Source organism: Biomphalaria glabrata, chromosome 3 (assembly GCF_947242115.1).
Source record: "Biomphalaria glabrata chromosome 3, xgBioGlab47.1, whole genome shotgun sequence".
Taxonomy (NCBI): Eukaryota; Metazoa; Mollusca; class Gastropoda; family Planorbidae; genus Biomphalaria; species Biomphalaria glabrata.
This window is the reverse complement of record NC_074713.1, coordinates 29,115,495-29,133,380: the sequence shown is the minus strand read 5'-3', so window position 1 is coordinate 29,133,380 and position 17,886 is coordinate 29,115,495. Positions and strand designations below refer to the sequence as shown.

The 17,886-nt window shown below is 30.9% G+C and overlaps 1 protein-coding gene across 10 annotated transcripts in view; it reads right to left on the bottom strand.

Annotated features, from left to right (window-relative positions):
• Positions 1-348: 348 nt before the first annotated feature.
• Positions 349-17,886, bottom strand: part of LOC106055488 (CSC1-like protein 2) — a 32,279-nt gene continuing 14,741 nt past the window's right edge. For 4 of the 10 annotated variants that reach the window (XM_056024391.1, XM_056024392.1, XM_056024394.1 and 1 more), the window contains exons 4-26: positions 16,719-16,754; positions 16,319-16,357; positions 15,691-15,726; positions 14,102-14,192; positions 13,524-13,561; positions 10,629-10,768; positions 10,212-10,263; positions 9,387-9,495; positions 8,836-8,909; positions 8,577-8,657; positions 7,848-7,959; positions 7,332-7,465; positions 6,529-6,654; positions 6,180-6,339; positions 5,079-5,185; positions 4,711-4,797; positions 4,491-4,547; positions 3,440-3,602; positions 2,914-3,019; positions 2,648-2,815; positions 1,868-1,983; positions 1,642-1,710; positions 349-1,434 (exon numbers count right to left, since the gene is read on the bottom strand). In XM_056024391.1, coding sequence (XP_055880366.1) covers positions 1,282-1,434; positions 1,642-1,710; positions 1,868-1,983; positions 2,648-2,815; positions 2,914-3,019; positions 3,440-3,602; positions 4,491-4,547; positions 4,711-4,797; positions 5,079-5,185; positions 6,180-6,339; positions 6,529-6,654; positions 7,332-7,465; positions 7,848-7,959; positions 8,577-8,657; positions 8,836-8,909; positions 9,387-9,495; positions 10,212-10,263; positions 10,629-10,768; positions 13,524-13,561; positions 14,102-14,192; positions 15,691-15,726; positions 16,319-16,357; positions 16,719-16,754 — 2,254 coding nt within the window. In that variant the 3' untranslated portion in view covers positions 349-1,281. The other 6 variants (XM_013211763.2, XM_056024395.1, XM_056024397.1 and 3 more) reach the window with 6 other exon arrangements.

Genomic DNA, 17,886 nt, shown 5'->3' with positions numbered 1-17,886 from the left:
ATATATGCAATTGTTTTTCCCACCTAATAAATAATTTTTTTTTATATAGACTAGAACATTTTTTCCCATTTGTACAGACTTCATGATATTTTTTTAAACAAAGCAATACAAAACCATACATTAAAGAATATTAATTATTATACTGCTCATTTATTGTATGGCTATATATTCCAATACATAAATATGAATTATTTATTAATGTGACCATTCTAACACTTTACAAAAAAATTCACACAATGGCAAGCAATGAACATTTGAAAGAACAGAACCCAATTGAGAGTTCAGAAGGTATTTGCCAGATAATTGCACTCAAGTACGTTACTGGTCACTACAGGATCTACTACAAAGTCCTTTATTGCAATACCTTGTGTCTCAATCGTTACTGTCATATAGGAAATACTATAATGTCTATGGATGTTTAAGCACTACTATGATTCTTACACTGTTTAAAAACACCCATTGTACAACAAGGCCAACAAATAGTAATGCAAGGGAAATGTTATGCATCATGTAACAGGATTTAGTCAAAATTCCTTTTGATTCTGAAACAAGCAAATCAAAGTCAAAGACACCAAAAAATATATATAAAGATATGAGCAGTGAATGCATTTATATTTCAAACGCACCTACTTGACTTACATGAAAATATAATCAACTTTGCAATCTTAACAAACATTTATTAAGCCCATTTAAGCCTGACAATTTATATAAAGTATAGATAGAAAAACTAAATAGGCTTGGTATTAATGAAGAGGTAAGATATGCTTCATATTTCTGAAACTACAATAATATACAAATTCTCTTATAATTTTTTTAAAGATTAAAACGATTCGTAATGTAACAAAAATAATGATGAAAATAATTTATAATTTTAGTCTTGGCCAGAAATATACATTTTTATAAAATGAAATTTATTAAAAAACAAAACAAAATGAAACCCAGCAGTCAATACGAAAACATTCCAATTCAAGATTTAAAATTGTAGAAGACAATAAAGATATTTTCCATAACCCTCAGATTTTATTTCTTGAAAGATAATCTTTTAAAACTAGTTTAACATTCTTATGAAGAAAAATGTCTCTTTGAAAAAAATTCTGCACAAATAAAAAAAAATAATGAAGAAACAATAAGAAGATCTATAATGTCTGTCAGTAAGAAACATCAATAACATTGAAACTATCACAATTAAGACCAAAAAAACTGAAACATTTGACAAGAATGAAACTCAGAGCTTAGAGAGACAGTCCTAGGTCACTATGACATTTTTGTGTTAGTAGGTCACTAAGAGATCTGAGCGAGAGGGGACTGGGGGATACTGGAGAAGTCCTCCTGACCAAGAGTGCTGTGTGTTGCTCCATAGCCAGAGGTATGAGAAGAACTACTCTGTTCATGTTCCAGGGAGAGATCTTGAGTCAGTACACTGGCTACAAAAGGCTATAGTAAAGAGGAAAACAAAAAATCATTTTACCTTCAATGAGAAAACAATGTACAAAATCTTCAGCACTGACTATATTGAGACTAAGACTGCTAATAAATGAGTTACTTTTTATATTTTATGATGAGCATTAGAGGCAATTTAAAAGAAAAGTAAATGTATTAATATATAAAAAAAAATTAGCAATAAGTAAACTCAGCTATTACCTTAGAGATGTGAGTGTCTAGAGTATCATCACTATTCACCATGGAGTCAGGTTCACTTTCTTCAAAGTTCTAAAACAAAATAATGAATAGAAATGATGAAAACATCCTGTCATATTCAATACAAATTAAATTTTTTTTTTTTCAATCATTCAAATTTTATTTCATCAAAATATCAGTGCATTCCTATAAAACAATGACAGAATAGTTCCTCCATTAAAAAGCTTACCCTATACCGTGGTCGTCGCAAGTGTTTAAACCATCCAAAGCTAATGCGGCCAACAAAAATGATCAAAGTGATGAACAGGGCAACACAAGAGAAGATAAACACTGGATCAAAACCTTCTGTACACAAGAAAAAATGATTATTATTATAATTATTTTGATATTATGCCTGAATTAATACTTCAATTAAACAGATTTGCTATAGGGTAAGAATAAAAATTTTTAGTGAGGAACATCTATATATCATGTCTCATTGGATTCAAAGGTACTAACCAGCATTGCCACCAGGGGTGAAATGTTAACATTCTACAATGTTAACATTCTCCTATATTGAAGTTAAGCCTTATCCCCTTATGCATCAAATAATGACTCATTTAATTCAAAGGTACTATCTGGAAGGTCAAATCCACCCAGAATGGTGAGTATGTGGGTATTAAGATTTGATGTAATTCTTTTATTCTCTATATTTTCTTACAAAAGGGGTTTTGTGGAGCATCTTACCATTTATAAAAGATCTTTTACAGACATAACAGTCAGTGTCATATCAATCCAATTAAACAAATAAAGATGTTCAAATACCTTTTTTTAGTCTTCATTGTGTATTTATCATTAATAAATTTCCAGCACTGGAATGCAGACCATTGTGTATCTATACTTATTAAATGACCTGTAATCTTTTTGTAAAGATACTGATAATATAGTGAAATGTCAAGGATGTTCACTTGTAATGGAATCATACCTTTTTTAATTTCAGTGCAAAGCTCTATTTAAACTGATCGCTTACCTGCCCTCAACCCAGTGAAGAACACCACATTGAATTGTAGCAGTATAACAGCCCATAGCACAAATGTCACAGCTGAACCATGAATGTGTTTATTGATGCGTGATGAATTATAAGCAAAAAAAATGTTGTACCTGTCCACCACATGCTTGAAGAGCAGATAGATTAATCCTGCAACAAAATCACAACAATAGTTTTCAAATGAATGACCATAGTTTTGTAGAAATGCAGAAAGAGGCATAAAAGGTTATAAAGACAATATGACTTACCAAAGGGAGTGACCAGTGGGCAAGGAATGCTATATGAAACTATTATAGCCACCATACACAGCATCCAAGCGTACTGAACACCATACTGAAAGTCCCAAAGCACTGACTGAAAGTGAGAATAGAACAGTTATCCATTGTGAGAATAGAACAGTTAATATTAATAATATTAATAAGGTTAACTGGAGAAGCTCCTTTGTTTTTCAAGATTCAATTAAATGTATGGAATGTATAATTTTTTAGGTAACATCAGTCAATTAGAAAAAAAAAAGTTTTAATGAAACTAACAATATCATTTACTTTACATTTAAATTAGACAATAAGATATTTTGCAATACAAAATTAAACACCACCAGTTTCATAATTGATATAAATTTACAAAAAACTGTAATCAAAATACACAGATACTGTTATACTCTATAAATACAAACAAAACAGCTTAAAATACTATTAAAATGAAAACTAAACTAGTACTAGGAATCTTATCAGTTTTTTCTTTCTTTTTTAATTGAACTAAATGCTTTCTTACTTTTCTGACAGCAGCTCTCTCTGCAACAGACCTGGCAAACAACAGCTTGACTCCATAAATAAAAAGCTCAGAGAAGCGCAAAAGCTCTAAGGCAGCACCAATAAAGGCTGATGTAATGATGTAGTTGACAAAAAAGGAGCCATTACCAGGCAAAAATATGCACCTAGAGATATTACAGTTTATTAAATAAAATGTATATTTAATATAACTTTGTAAGTAAAACAGTTTATTTAAAACAATCGAATAAGTGTAGTTTTTTTGTGTATTTGTACTACCTGCCATAAATAAGTAAATTTCATTTTTTTTTTAACCTAAATGATGTAGCTATACAAAAAATTCTATAACAAATTATGCATTTCTACCTATATGGTGTATATTTTATCTCAGCACTAACTTTAAAAGAGTGACTAGTTACATAAAAAGTTCAATAAAAACCAGAACTTTATATTGAATTCAATTCTTTAAAGATTTCTGTTTAGAATTGGAGATATATATGCACTATTTTGAAACTTTAAAAAAAAAATGGAGTGTATTCAAAAGTCTTTTTTATTTCCTTTTAATGTGTGATATAAAGTTTCTACAATTTAAAAAAAAATTCTCCTTTATTAAAGAGATTTTTCAAATTGGCAAAGTATTAAAACAATAAAATCAGAATCTTTAATGGGAACTCAATGCTTTTCAATTCCATATATAGAATGTGTATTTACTTCATTTTATAGGAAAGACAACATACATGAAAAGACATATCAAAAAAAAAAAAAAAGAGAAGCATTCAGATAAGTCTGTGAGACTAAGAATATAATAAGACATTGAAAGAGTTTATACTCAGGTTGCTTCTAATTGCAAAATAATTGTTTCATGTAAGTGTAGAGAAAAACAATGTTGAAAAAGAGAAATATGGCATGCATCTCTCTGAACAATAATCTTTTTTCCCTCAAAATACATTTAGAACTTATTTTTCTTACAGTGCAAGCTATTAAACCTAAAAATAAGAGTAGTAAAGAGGGTGAATGAGATCTTGTTTCTAGACAATCAACCAAATTGAACTTACTGCCACTGGAGACTTCTGGTTTTACTCATCACTATCCATTCAAACAAAGCTTTTGCACTGAAAGATGGAAAGAAAACAAAACTAAACAAAATCTACATTTTTCAAGATCTTCTTATTTTGAATACAAAACTTAGAAAAGTACAAAAAATGTAGCTGTTATGATGCTCAAATAAATAATTTAAGTAAATTAGTACATTCAATAATAATTGAATTCTATTACCTGGTAAGTCCAAGTGACGGTAGTATCAGCACCATAAATAAAATAAATATAAATGTTTTCCTCATGATTGCATGATGTTCAGCAGTTCTGTAAGCACAAATAATGGAATTTAAGAATTCAAGGTAATATAAAAGTGTCAATCTGTATGTCAAGGTGACACTATTTGTATCGTATGCTGACTCATATTAATTTTATATCCTCATTTAAAGAATTAAGTTTCAAAAAATTTGTAGGTTTAATGCACTAAGTGTATGTTGGCATATTGATGACCTGGGCAGTGCTCTAGGATGAGCTCTATTGAAAATACAGTCACTTTGAGGGTTTTTCCTCCTTTCAGAATAAGAAAGGTAAATATTTACTAGACTTACTTAGTCCAATGTCCAATGATCTGATCAGACCAATAAACTATACTGGGTAGCAGAGCAGAGAAAATCCATAGAAGTAAAGTTGGCAGAAACTGTACCAGATAAGCACTCTAAAAAAAAAACCCAGTAGAACAGCAAATATAAACAACATTAGAAATAACAATGCCATATGAATGAACTACAAATTCTAAGACTATGGTTAACAGATCATAGTCACAAACCATGCATACACTTGAATGTTGTTAGTCTCAGTGTTCTCATTGAGATCAATCTGTAAAGACATTTCTTTGTTGGATGGACATATTGATATTTTCTTATTCTAGAAATGCCTTATTTCATTATTGATGGCGCAGATTACACAAAAGCAGACTGCTAATTGATAAAGATGCTCACAATTCTATACCATCTATGTAGGCAGATAGTGTCCCAATCTCTTTTTGACATGTCTCTAATTCATATCTGTTTAATCTAACTTTAGAAAACATAGTCAATTTTCTAGTAGTCTTTCTCACAATCATTGTTATGGTAACAGTACATTTAACTAGAAGGAAATGTCATCTTCCTGTTTATGTAGCTTATGTAGATGTATAGGCAAGTGAGTTTGATGTAAAACTGCATGGAAGATTGGGGACTGTATCAGTGTGTTGGTAGAAAATAGTGTGAGTATGAACTTAATTACAGAAAATTGGGTTTGTTTGTTTCAAAACAGTTTCTTTTTTTTTATGAAGTGGAATGAATATAAAATATTGTTGTTCAAAGAACAAGCTATTTTATTAGATAGGTTAATCTGGGAGAGAGAAAATATACATATAAATATTTTAACAACATAGTTGGCAATATGGTGCTACATAACCCCTGTTACATTTTAGTTTTTCCATTTCTCATGCTCAGTTACTAAAACACTATAACCTAGAACTTATATATACAAGTAATTCAAAGCTCATTCTAAGAAGTGACAAACAGACAAAGAAAAAAGACAATGTCTACTTAATGTAATCAGGTCAGATAGCAGTGAACACTCAATTCAGTGTAAGTAAAATTAAGTGGGAAGACTTTAATAGACTTTTATTCCAATGTAAATAAAATTACAGAACTCCTACTTACATGTAAGTTTTCCACAGGTTTCTTAATGTCTATATTTAACATGTCAAGAGTGTGAAGAAACATGATGGGAGTGGTCAAGAAAAACAGAAGGACAATCAGCACACCATTAATGCAGATAGCTGTTGTCCACCACCGCCAGTCCGGAACAGATAAATTCTCCCTGAATAAAAACAAACATGAATACAACAGTCATTGTAGATTACAAGTACAATTTATAGCATTGTTGGTGGGACTCTCCAGATAAAGGATATAAAAAAAATTGAATTCATATTTTTTTAACAGCAGACATAAAATGAAAGCAACGTTGCAATGTTATACAATAAGATTGAAGAGAACTAAAAGAACTCACCAATGTATACTTTCTGGGGAAGGAGCAAAATGCATGATCCAATTCTGAACTTGTAGCTCCTGATATAAACTGGACATTTGAGGATTATGTGTTCCTTTACAACTTGCACGGAAGTCAGTTCGAATCCTTATGTTTAACAAATTTGCAATAATTAGATAAGACAATTTATTTTGTTGTTTTTTTTTTCTTCTCCATTATAGAACATACTTAAAAGTGGACTGGAAAGTCTCTACATGACTTGATGAGCACAAAAGAAATGCTTGACTCTTGATATCATCTCATGTCTGCCATCATTTAGACTTAAGAATAAGAAATGTGTATGAAGGAAGATGACATGGAAAAAGAAGAAAAGGGAATTGCAGGGACCACAGACAAAACAGACTATATATTTAGTCTGTGCAAGTGAAAAACGTTATCAGTATATTTAAAATATGTACTTTTGATTACTAAAATGATTAAAATTTTGCAGCAGCAAAAATTCATTAGATGCAATTTCAATCAGATACACTGAAGTGAAAAGTCAATAAAAGTGTACTAAAATGAAAAAAATCAATAATTTGTTTTTACCAATACAGTATACAAATATATAGTTTGATATGTACTTGAAAAGTATACTAATTAGATTTAAAAACAGAATTTCAATATGTAGCAATTCTTGACTTAGTATCAATATTTTTTTTATAATAATTTAGCAGAGCAGCTTCCTTACACTGGCTTGCACTGAACGGACAATATTATTTTTGAGATTTAGTTTAAAAACCTTATCACAGAAGATATCATCCCACTATCAATCAAGTGTTTACCTTTGTGCTTGTGATTCTGAAGCCAATGTGATGAAAGCTATTCCCAGTGGAGTCTGGTATGCTGTTTCCTTCTCTTCTTCACAAGCTTTCTTCAGCTCAGCTTCTTCAGCTTGGTAAAAATTAATGGCATCCACCTGGTCATAGTTGAGCAATATGTATAGTGCATATAGGATTAAGGTCATTAAATAAGTCATTTACTCATTCATTTTAGTCAACTGAGATGCAACTGGGCTTTGTGGGTAAGTAAGAAATTTTATGAAGTGTGCTAAACAAGTTGGCAACATTTTAAAAGAAAGTTAAAAAGTAAGTTCTTAATTATACTAAGCCTAACATAAAAAAAAATATATTATTATTATAGTTGACCACAGGTGACAGGTGTCATCATTTGTCTGCACTGAACACTTAGATTTAATAAAATATGCTCAATTAACTACCAGGAACCAAAAAATCACAAAATCTACAACAACTTCTCTTGAAAGTCAAGACATGCATTTATCAGTGTACTTCTCAACTGACCTCTGCACAGCAGCAACATATTTGACCACAGATGACAGGTCTCATCATTGGACGCTGGCCAGTTGTTTTATAAATATTTTCACAGAATTGTTTGGCCTCAGCAGCTCTTTTCCTAAAAAAAAATATTTTTTTAAATTTTCTTTAAACAAAAAGTTTAAGAAACTGAAACACCCTCAAGGTCATAAGAAACATACAATTTTATCAACATTGTAATAAATATAAATAGACATAAATGAATGATAATCATTTTAATAAGCAAGATTTTTACATATAAGAGTTTCACAAATATGGGCGAACTGGCTAAATAAGTATTCAGGCAAATGTACGGTGGGCCAGTACCCGATGAGCTGGCAAGGTCAATGAATGGACCACCTGAATGGACCACCTGAATAGTAATATTCTAAGAATTCATAATGTTTTATTCTAAAAGAGTACATGATGCATCAAGCCTTAAGTTGTATAATTTGTGTGTGAAAGGTGTGTACTATTCACAGCGTAATAGTAATCAATAGCTAACACATTGACAAAATAATATAACCTACACCCATATTTCATGCTTCTTGTAGACTTCAATCCCTTATACAGTACGCATTGCAGCTTATACTCATGTCTCAATTTTTTAAAAAATCAGAACCCAGAAAAATATGTTTAAGGCTTACATTAGGGCAAAGCTTGTATTCAATTAAATATAGTACTTTTACTATCTATTTATTTTATACTCAATCAAACCTGTGTTTGTCCAGAAGTACAAGACCTGCAATATCATAAGCAAACTGGATGTCTGTAACATTGGCTTCAGGATAGGCTTCTCTGAACAGATAAAGAACATTTGAAAGTTTACATTTAAATCTGCATAGATCAACGCACTAAGCAAATTTCAGATAAAGGTTTATAATTCATCATTTAGCCCAAAAATATAATAAAATGAGAAACAGCCTGCGCTTGGACAGCTGAGAGTAGCAATCAATCCATTGTAAACTGAACTCACTCAAAGTGTTGGAGAATAGTACTGTGAAAACATTTATGTTTTGGTATGTTGGACACCATCAAGGTTCTGCTAACCTGGAGAGTAAAAGCATATAGACTTATTAAGCTTAACTTGAACTCAACTAGTCATCATAAAAAATACAAATGACATCTTTTACAAATCTAACATTAAGCATAGAATAAATGTTGCCCTTAACTGTTAAACTACTGACAGTTATAAGGTCACTGAATTATCATTGGTCTGAAAGTATAAGCTACAATTATATGATTATAAACATTTCTCCTAATTTATGTAAGCTAGCAAATAATGTCAACTCCCAGATGTACTAGTAAATTTTTAGATTCACTCCCATAAGGCATTCAATTTTTGAAGGGTTTCAAGATTAGTCTCTAATTAGATGTTACAATTATTTTAACATGCTCTTTAGAAGCTAAAATATCACATTATCGTGTCTGTAAGCTAAAGTAGGTCTAAAGTGTTTATGTGGCATAAAGGCTGAGATGAACAAAATTTCTTATACTAAGTCTTGTGATTGAATGAACTAAACTAACCTGTTCATCTTCCTCAACATCCAAGTTGAGTCTAAAGTGGCTGAGGACACCAATGACAATGACTAAGTAGACTACAGCCATGACCGCATGGACCCACAAGATGGGGTCGCTAAAAATATTATATATATGTCCAGTTTGTAGTGTGTGTCATTTAAATAACTACATTTCATTAGAGAGTTAATTATGCATTATGTTTGGGATATGTAGCAAACACAAACAAAATCTTCAGTTGAATAGACAGAATAGTTAGTGAAATAGTGAGTGAAAAAACATGAGACTGCACTGGTTTGTCAAATAGCATTTCTGAAGTGAACCTATCATCAGGTAAGTCATTAAAGTACAAAAACTATTACAACTGGGCAGACCAGATTTATATCTCCAGAAATAAAATTCAACAGACTTGTGCTTTATTATACCACCTCTTTTAAACAAAAAAAAAAAGGAAAAAAAACATTCGTTAAGTATTCACAACAAATATATAGTTGACGTAAAGACTAAAGGGTAGAATTCTTGGATTACAAGCCAAACTTAGCAGGTCTGAATTGTGACAGATTTTAAGTTTGAGATTATAATATGTAAGTGAAAGTAACAATATTTTTCAGGACAAACAATCTCCTACAAAAGGATGTTGAAACATTTTACCATTAATTCTCCTATTCTAAGGGATAATAAGTGTTAGTAGTGAATGTTGCTATATACAATAGTAAATATTGTAGTGTGTTTTATAGGAAAGGAATTCCGTTGAAAGACTAATTATTAGAGATCATAAAGACAACACTTTTTTGTGTGTAAATAACTGAATGAACAAAACAAAAACTAACTCACTTAGACTCTAAATTTCCAATAGTGGTGTGACCGAAATCTGCTGATGTACCCACTAAAATAAGAAAAAAATTTGCAATTAAAAAAACTTTTTGAGAGATATTAAATGAGAAAAAGAAAATGTTGCAACTCTCCACTAGAACCAAAGAAAAGAAAATGAAATGTTGTGTATAGCTTCCAACACCTCCAATGTGTTGTGGTTTGGATCTGATGACAATTAGAAGAGTATGCTATGTGGGTCATACATTTAGCAATAAAGTTTTAAAGTTTCATTTTTCTAAGCAAGGGATTCATTCTAAAAATGTTCACAAACTGAACAAACTTTGACTTTAAACAAAACAATTGATATAGTTGATATTCTGGATACATTCAGAGAAAGTGTAAATAGTAACTTAAAACCTGGACAGTTTGGATACATACACAGAGATCCCTGGAAGTTTAAAGGAAGTATGACACCAACTGACAAAACTGTGATGATGGAAATGTACACAAGGAGGTAGCGTTGGAAAGACAGATACTGAATGGCATCTCGACCACACTTGTTGAGGATGTCTACATCTCTGTACAAATGACAAAGTTACACATTTAAAATCTCTGGTGTTTTAGAAAAAAAACTTAGGACTTAACAGTCGAAAAAGCATCATTTATAACTGCACAAGTATTAAGTGTGTGCATAAAACATTTATTACATTAAAACAAATCAGTAAACAGTAGCTCCACTTTCTTTCCAACTAATACTGCAAAATTCAAATGAAGCCAGTAAGCTTACATTTATATTAATTAGGGGTGCACCGGATAGTCGCTCCGGCTCCGGCTTCTGCCAAATATCCGGCATTTTTTACTATCCGGTGCTATTCGGCTCCGGTCGGATATCACTACCGGATAGTAAACCGGATAGTAAAAAATACACCTATTTAATATGCATAAAGTGGACCTCGTTCCATTAATGTCTGTTGTAGAATGTATTAATGTTTATATTAAAACAAAATAATGTACTTAAAAATAGAGCCATTATGAATATGCACCAAACATCGTTTATTATAAAGACAAGGCGCGTTAATAACTTAATATAAATAGAAATTGAAACTTTACATCATAAATGCGCTTTACATACAGAGCAGCAATGGCTGACACTTTTTTCAATTTGTCTTGACCTTTGAGTAGGTTAGTTAACATGTTAAAATGCTACATTCCTTGACTACGTCATGCTGACCAGACGTCTGTCTAGCTGTGCGGGTATATCTCCAGAGGTAGAGATGAACAACTCCCACCCCTTTTATTTGTTTTGTCCATCACATTGAGTTTTTTTTATTATAGGCAGGTGACCACAAGTTAAATACGATGGACGTAGGTTTAATGTCAGCGTATTGACACTCTCTAGAGGTCACACCTTTCGAGGGAACTGAGTTTGTTTATTTAGTAGTTAATCTTTATTAGGGGGGCTGGACTACAGGAGCCACACCTCTTAGGTAACCAGGTATATTTCCAGATGAACAACTCCCTCCCCCTTTTATTTGTTTAGCCCATCACATTGAGTTCATTGATTGACAGGTGACCCCAAGTGAGATACGATTGACGTAAGCACTCTCTAGAGGTCACACGAGGGAACTATGTTTGTTTACTTAGTAGTTAATCTTAATTGGGGGTGAGGGGGGGGTGTAGACTGGACTTCTACACGGGTATCCGGACAAAGAGTTTGCTTATTTGGAGAAAAATCTTAATCACGTGGTTGGGCTAGAGGCCACACCTTTTCAAGTGTGCCGAGTTACTTGAACATAAATCTCAATTAGTAAGCTGGACTAAATATCACACGCACCGAAACGAGTGACCTTTAGCTACACAGAACACAAACCGCGAGATTATATAGCCCAGTAAGCCAGTAACTAATAATTTTGTAAAAGACACGACCAGGGCTATCTTTAAATGGAGAGCTAAACACCCCCTTCTCTTTATTTTATTTCTTTGGTCCTTGACACCCAATTTATTGATAGACATCGACCATTTTTAAGCCAGAATGAAAAAACACAACGTACTAACAAAGGATATTACACTGTCAATAAATTTTAGGCCTACGGTTAAATACTGTTTCTAACGTGTTAACTTGAATATTACTCCTGCAGTTAAGTGTCTTGATTTGATAACAATATTCTTAATAATTTGTGAAAGTCAATTAACCCCTTGTTATTACTTTTTTTTTTACTAAAGATGCGTACTTAGCCACTGTGTATCAGGCTAGGACGACTTTTACACACCTGACATCCATAGGCTTATTATCGTTCCTTTTTGTAACAGTTACTGAAACCACGAATAAAATAATTAATAAGTAATAATTAAGGAAGATGTTTCTTACATACGTTCTTTGCATTTAATGTTTCTTACGTACGTTCTTTGCACAATAAAATAAAACAAAGATGTGCATGTTTGAGTGTGTGTATTTTTTTGCCTTGTATTAAAATCTTTAGAAAGAAAGCTAATTTCGTTGTTTAATTCTTTTGACTTAATAAATAATGGAAAACCTTACAGTAAATTTTAAAATCGCATAAAATAAATTGTTAGATCTAGCAAACAAAGAAACAATATGCTGGACCGTAAAAAAAGCAACCCTTGACCTCTAACTAGTGGACGGGTATAATTTATCTACATGCTTGACTGACCATGCCAATGTGTTATCTTTTTTGACTGACACCCAACTCTATTACGTGCATATGCTCAAGGAAAAAACAATGCTTGATGGTTAACACAAACAACTATACCCACTACACTAGGACTACATGTGTAGGCTCACTAGGTATATCTGACCAAGTTGTTGGTCTGAAATTCATGAACACATACATCTGACCACTATACAAGGCAGATTGCACTTTACTTATGAGATTTACATTAGTAACTATTTAAATATATACTAACATTATTTACATTGACCTTCCTACACACATCCTTTACAGTTGGTAGCATCGTACATACACACAGACACACTCATGCTATACAGATTTTTAGAAATACTGTTAAGCTTGAATAAATCAATCTGTAACAGAGTTTAAAACAATAAGGTATATAAAAAGAAAAAATATAAAAACAACCAATATAGGTATGTTATTTAACAGTTTCGTAAAGTGTTCAGCAACACAAGCTATTAACAAGACACTTAGGTATCCGGCTCCGGCCCCGGCCGAATATCAAATTTTACTATCCGGTCATATCCGGCCCCGGCCGGATATCAAAAAGTACTATCCGGTGCACCCCTAATATTAATTACAATTATATTAATTAAAATTAGTAACTTAGAGAGAACTTTAATTTTCAAATTCCCTTTACCTCAGTCTCCAGAAAGCAACAATCCATCGAAACATGCCCTGCAAAAGTATAGCATAAATATGTATATTGGCAAGAATTTTTTTAAAATTATATTTACTACCTTAATAGAGTTTGAATATATTTTACAGTCTGGACTAACAACCTAATATAAACATTCTTATTTACCACCAATAAACGGATGAACAACACTAAGTCCCAACCATAACATGTGACAGTTCAGCTAAATATATATATTAATATCCCAAACCATTTTGTAAAGGAAGACAAAGATACACTTGCTCTAACCAAATCATAAGACTTATTGCCTAAAAATATATGTACTATGTCTCCAACATATGCAATTAAGAGCTATGAATAATATATATATATATAATAATTGTCTAGAAAGGGGACTATGCTTAATACCCACCTAAGTCCTAATAGTAATAACCTAAAAACAAGATATTCACCCTTGCCATATTTATATATTTAAACAAGGTGATAAAAGAAATATCTAATGCACAAATTCTCATAACTTTCTTCAACTAACAATTTCCCATCACTCTAAAAAAGAAGACAACAAACAAATTTTAATTTACCTTATCCTGGGATGTAACTGTTGTGTCCAATGACTCCTGGGATCCAGTAAATGACCTCCGATCCCGGTCGCCAAAAAATAAAGAAGTCCATCTGTTATATAAAAATTAGGCCAATTCACAACTCTACAAGTTTTATCTAAGAACAAATTTTGTCACTTGAGCAAATGCTTTCATAATCACTTTATTTGTAGTTGTATAATATCTTTCAGTTTTAAAATATAATAACCGATTCATAACCTTGATTGTTACAATGAAAACTTTTAAAATTGTATTATGGATGGTAAAGATCAACAAATTACAGCTTCAATGGACCAAATATAAGATTTTAATAATAATTATTTTTAAAAAGGAAACAAATTATCAAATTATCCTGTTATTAAAATGACATTTGTATGGGAACATTCTGGTTCTAATAAGATAACCCTTTTCTTTAATTTTGGATTAAATCTGAATAACTGGCAAGTCAAATTACCAAGTTATTCAATTAATAAGCATAAACAGCATATAAATAATTTTCTGTGTTCTAGTAATGTAATTAAGGATTAATCTGATTAACTGGCTATTCAAATTACCAAGTTATTCAATTAACCAGCATAAACTGCATATAAATAAGTGTGGGCTTATAATTGAATTCAACTTCTTGGTTATGTCATTCTGTAAGTTAATGTTAATGATTAGCAAACAAATTAAAAAAGAACAAGTAGTAATATTTATTTATTTGATTTTTGTAACTATCATTTCAAAACACTAAGGCAGCAAACAAGCAACAACTTCAATAGTTGGTTAATAATAATATGAATTGAGAGTAGCTGAACAATGTCCTATTATAAAGATATAATGTAATTAAATGGAGTTTTTCTCTTACAGCCAAATTTAATATGATCACAATATTGTTGTATCCAAAGATGATGATGATATGTGTATCCAATCTTTTCTTTTTTATTAAAAGATTGTTACACCATCAAAATGATAGGTCAACTTCTTTATCTATTAATTTATTTTTTCTGTTAGCTATAGCCTTTTTTAAACAAGGTGAATAGTGCTCCCTTGATTCAACTGAAGAGATTTGAGCACACAGTGTACTGGTAGTAAGATGTTTAGGTAGTTATATTAATAAGAAAAGGTCTAAAGTTGTTGTTTTTAAAAGGAAAAGTAATTGCTCTAAGAATATATATAAATGTTATTGAATATAAAAGTATTTATTTAAAAAATGTAGAGATCAAATTTCCCCACTATTTTTTTAATAAGTTTGAAAAACAGAAAACAACAAAAACCTTTACCAGATGATTTGCAGTTTCTCTCTTTTTTTTTTAAATAAAAGCAAAGATAGTAAAGCAATAAACAGTGCATCAGAGTAGTTTTAATTTGTTTCATTGTTCCAAACAAAATAGCAAATTTGCAAGATTTTAATAATACTTTTTCAATCATTAGCTTGGTTGGTACTAAAGGCAAACTAAATCAATGGGCCCTATGAATGCAAGCAGTTAATGACATATTAGTATTAAGGCTAACAAAAAGTAAAAAAAAAGCCATACTGCACCCCTTTGCCCAGCATGCATCATGTTAGAGCCTAAGTAAAATAAACATACACATTATAGCCTGACCTCCCCTTTCTAATGGCTTCTCTGAAATAAAAAACATATATTAAAACAAACAAAAAAACTTACACATAAAATAAATAATAAACTAAAACCCACAAAGAACATAAAAAACAACAAATAATTACATATATCTCTAGTTCTTAATTAACTCTTAATTATTTTTATTAAACAGTTGATAAATTATGTTTGCCACTTAAAGTCACAGAAAATTGCCCTAAAACTAAGTATGCAATGACATAGAGAATATATCACAAGTAAGAAAAATAACTTGGGTGTGGGAGGAAAAAAAAGGATTTGACAGTAATTTTCTTTAGATACAATGAAATTTATTACAAAATAAACAGAAGTCTTAAAAGTTGTCACTGTTTAAACTTGAAATAAATCAACAGAAACTGAAACGAGTCACAGTTTAAACTTGAATTAAAAAAAAAAGTTACTGTACAATCTGCTCAAAGCAAAAAACACTTTCTGAGCACTGCATAGCAGAGACACCCCATTGGCAATGAATGTTATTAAGTAATGTATATTTATAAACTGCATCAAATGTATCAAAAATAAATTTAAAAAATGCTTTTTGCTGGTTCAGATTGGAAGACAGAATTGTGTTATGACTTACAAATTCAGCCACCCCATGCAACCTTTCCAAATATTGATACTATATAAGGAGGAGATGCAGAAGACAGACTTAAGTAAATCAAATGGATGAAGTAAGATGCAGTGTATACTAATTGTCTAAAAGAATGTAAATAGAAGTTAATTTGCCTGATGTAATCAACTTTCTTTCTTGTTTAAAGGAATCGGTTAAAAAAATTAAATCATTACATTTATTATTAAGCCAGTTAATTCAATATAAATAAATTAACAATAAAAAATAATTAAATTAATCATATTATAATAATCAAAGTAAAAATTAATAAGATACAGTAAAAATAACAAACACAATATTTCAATCCAAATTGAAACAGAACAAACTTTGAAATAAAAAGTTAGCTATGTATAAGTCTGTGACTACTTACACTTTGGGCCTTCTTACAACCAAAGGTACTCCATCACTTTAAAATTAAAATTGAAATAGTAATGAAATAAATCACTTCAAGTTTGGTTTAACTGGGTTTTCTTCATTTGCAAAACTTCAGTTTAGCAAAGGTCTTGAGACCGACTCAATTTAATATGGCTCATTTTCAAAATAGCTCTATTTAGCTCAATGCAATTAATGGTGAGCTAATACTACAAATGAATTACACATTTAACTTATTGGTAACAATTTGGAGCACATATAAGACATTTGTAACTAAATTAAAGCCCTTTCACTGTTAACTTCCTTAACGTTAATAACCACATTTTAAATTTTACACACATGATTTCTTATCAAATTGATGCTCTGCTCGTATTGAGTAGTAGGCCTATAATAAGTACTGGCATAAAATAATGCAGGCCATTTCTAATAAGGGTATAGAAATAAATCATGTTTAATTTGTTAGAAACAAAAACTTTTGTGTAAATAGCTGAAAACAATTAATTCAGCATTGTATTCCTTAGTTTCATCAATAGCTTGAGTTTGACTACACTTGTTTCTTTATTGAAATACAGTTTACTCTTGCTAGTCCATGGATGGCATGACAAGGGAAGTTGGATTGCTCAAAAAGGTTAAGGTTAACAAAGGTTATCTCATAGTGCACATGTAGATCTTGAAAGTTGCTACTAATTAATTAAGCCAGTTTCATTGCTCAGAAGAAAGACAGTTCAATGAATTAGGCATTTAAGTTTTTGATAAAGTTTGCAATTTCTATCTTGTTGACAGTTGTCTTTCCACAAATACTCAAGAAAAATATACTATTCTGCTTTTAAGAATTCTAAAATCATCTTTTTCTCTGTTCTTTTCCTGTTTAAACCAAGTAAAAAAATCTTCCTCAACTTGGGAATATTCTCTTGGTGTCATCTTGAACAGATTTCACAAATGTTCAATTTTTCCCAATTTTGCACAATGTCATAAATGGTAGGTTAACCAATGTCAAAGTTCACCTTGATCACACTTCTTAATAATTTCTCATTTTTCAGGGAAAAGATAATGTTTAATGTTTACAAGTGTTAACAAAACCTCAGCACTAAAAATATGGGAGGTAAACTGTCATAAAGTAATCACAGAAAGATGTGCAGCTGCTGCATACATCGCAGTCGCCTCAA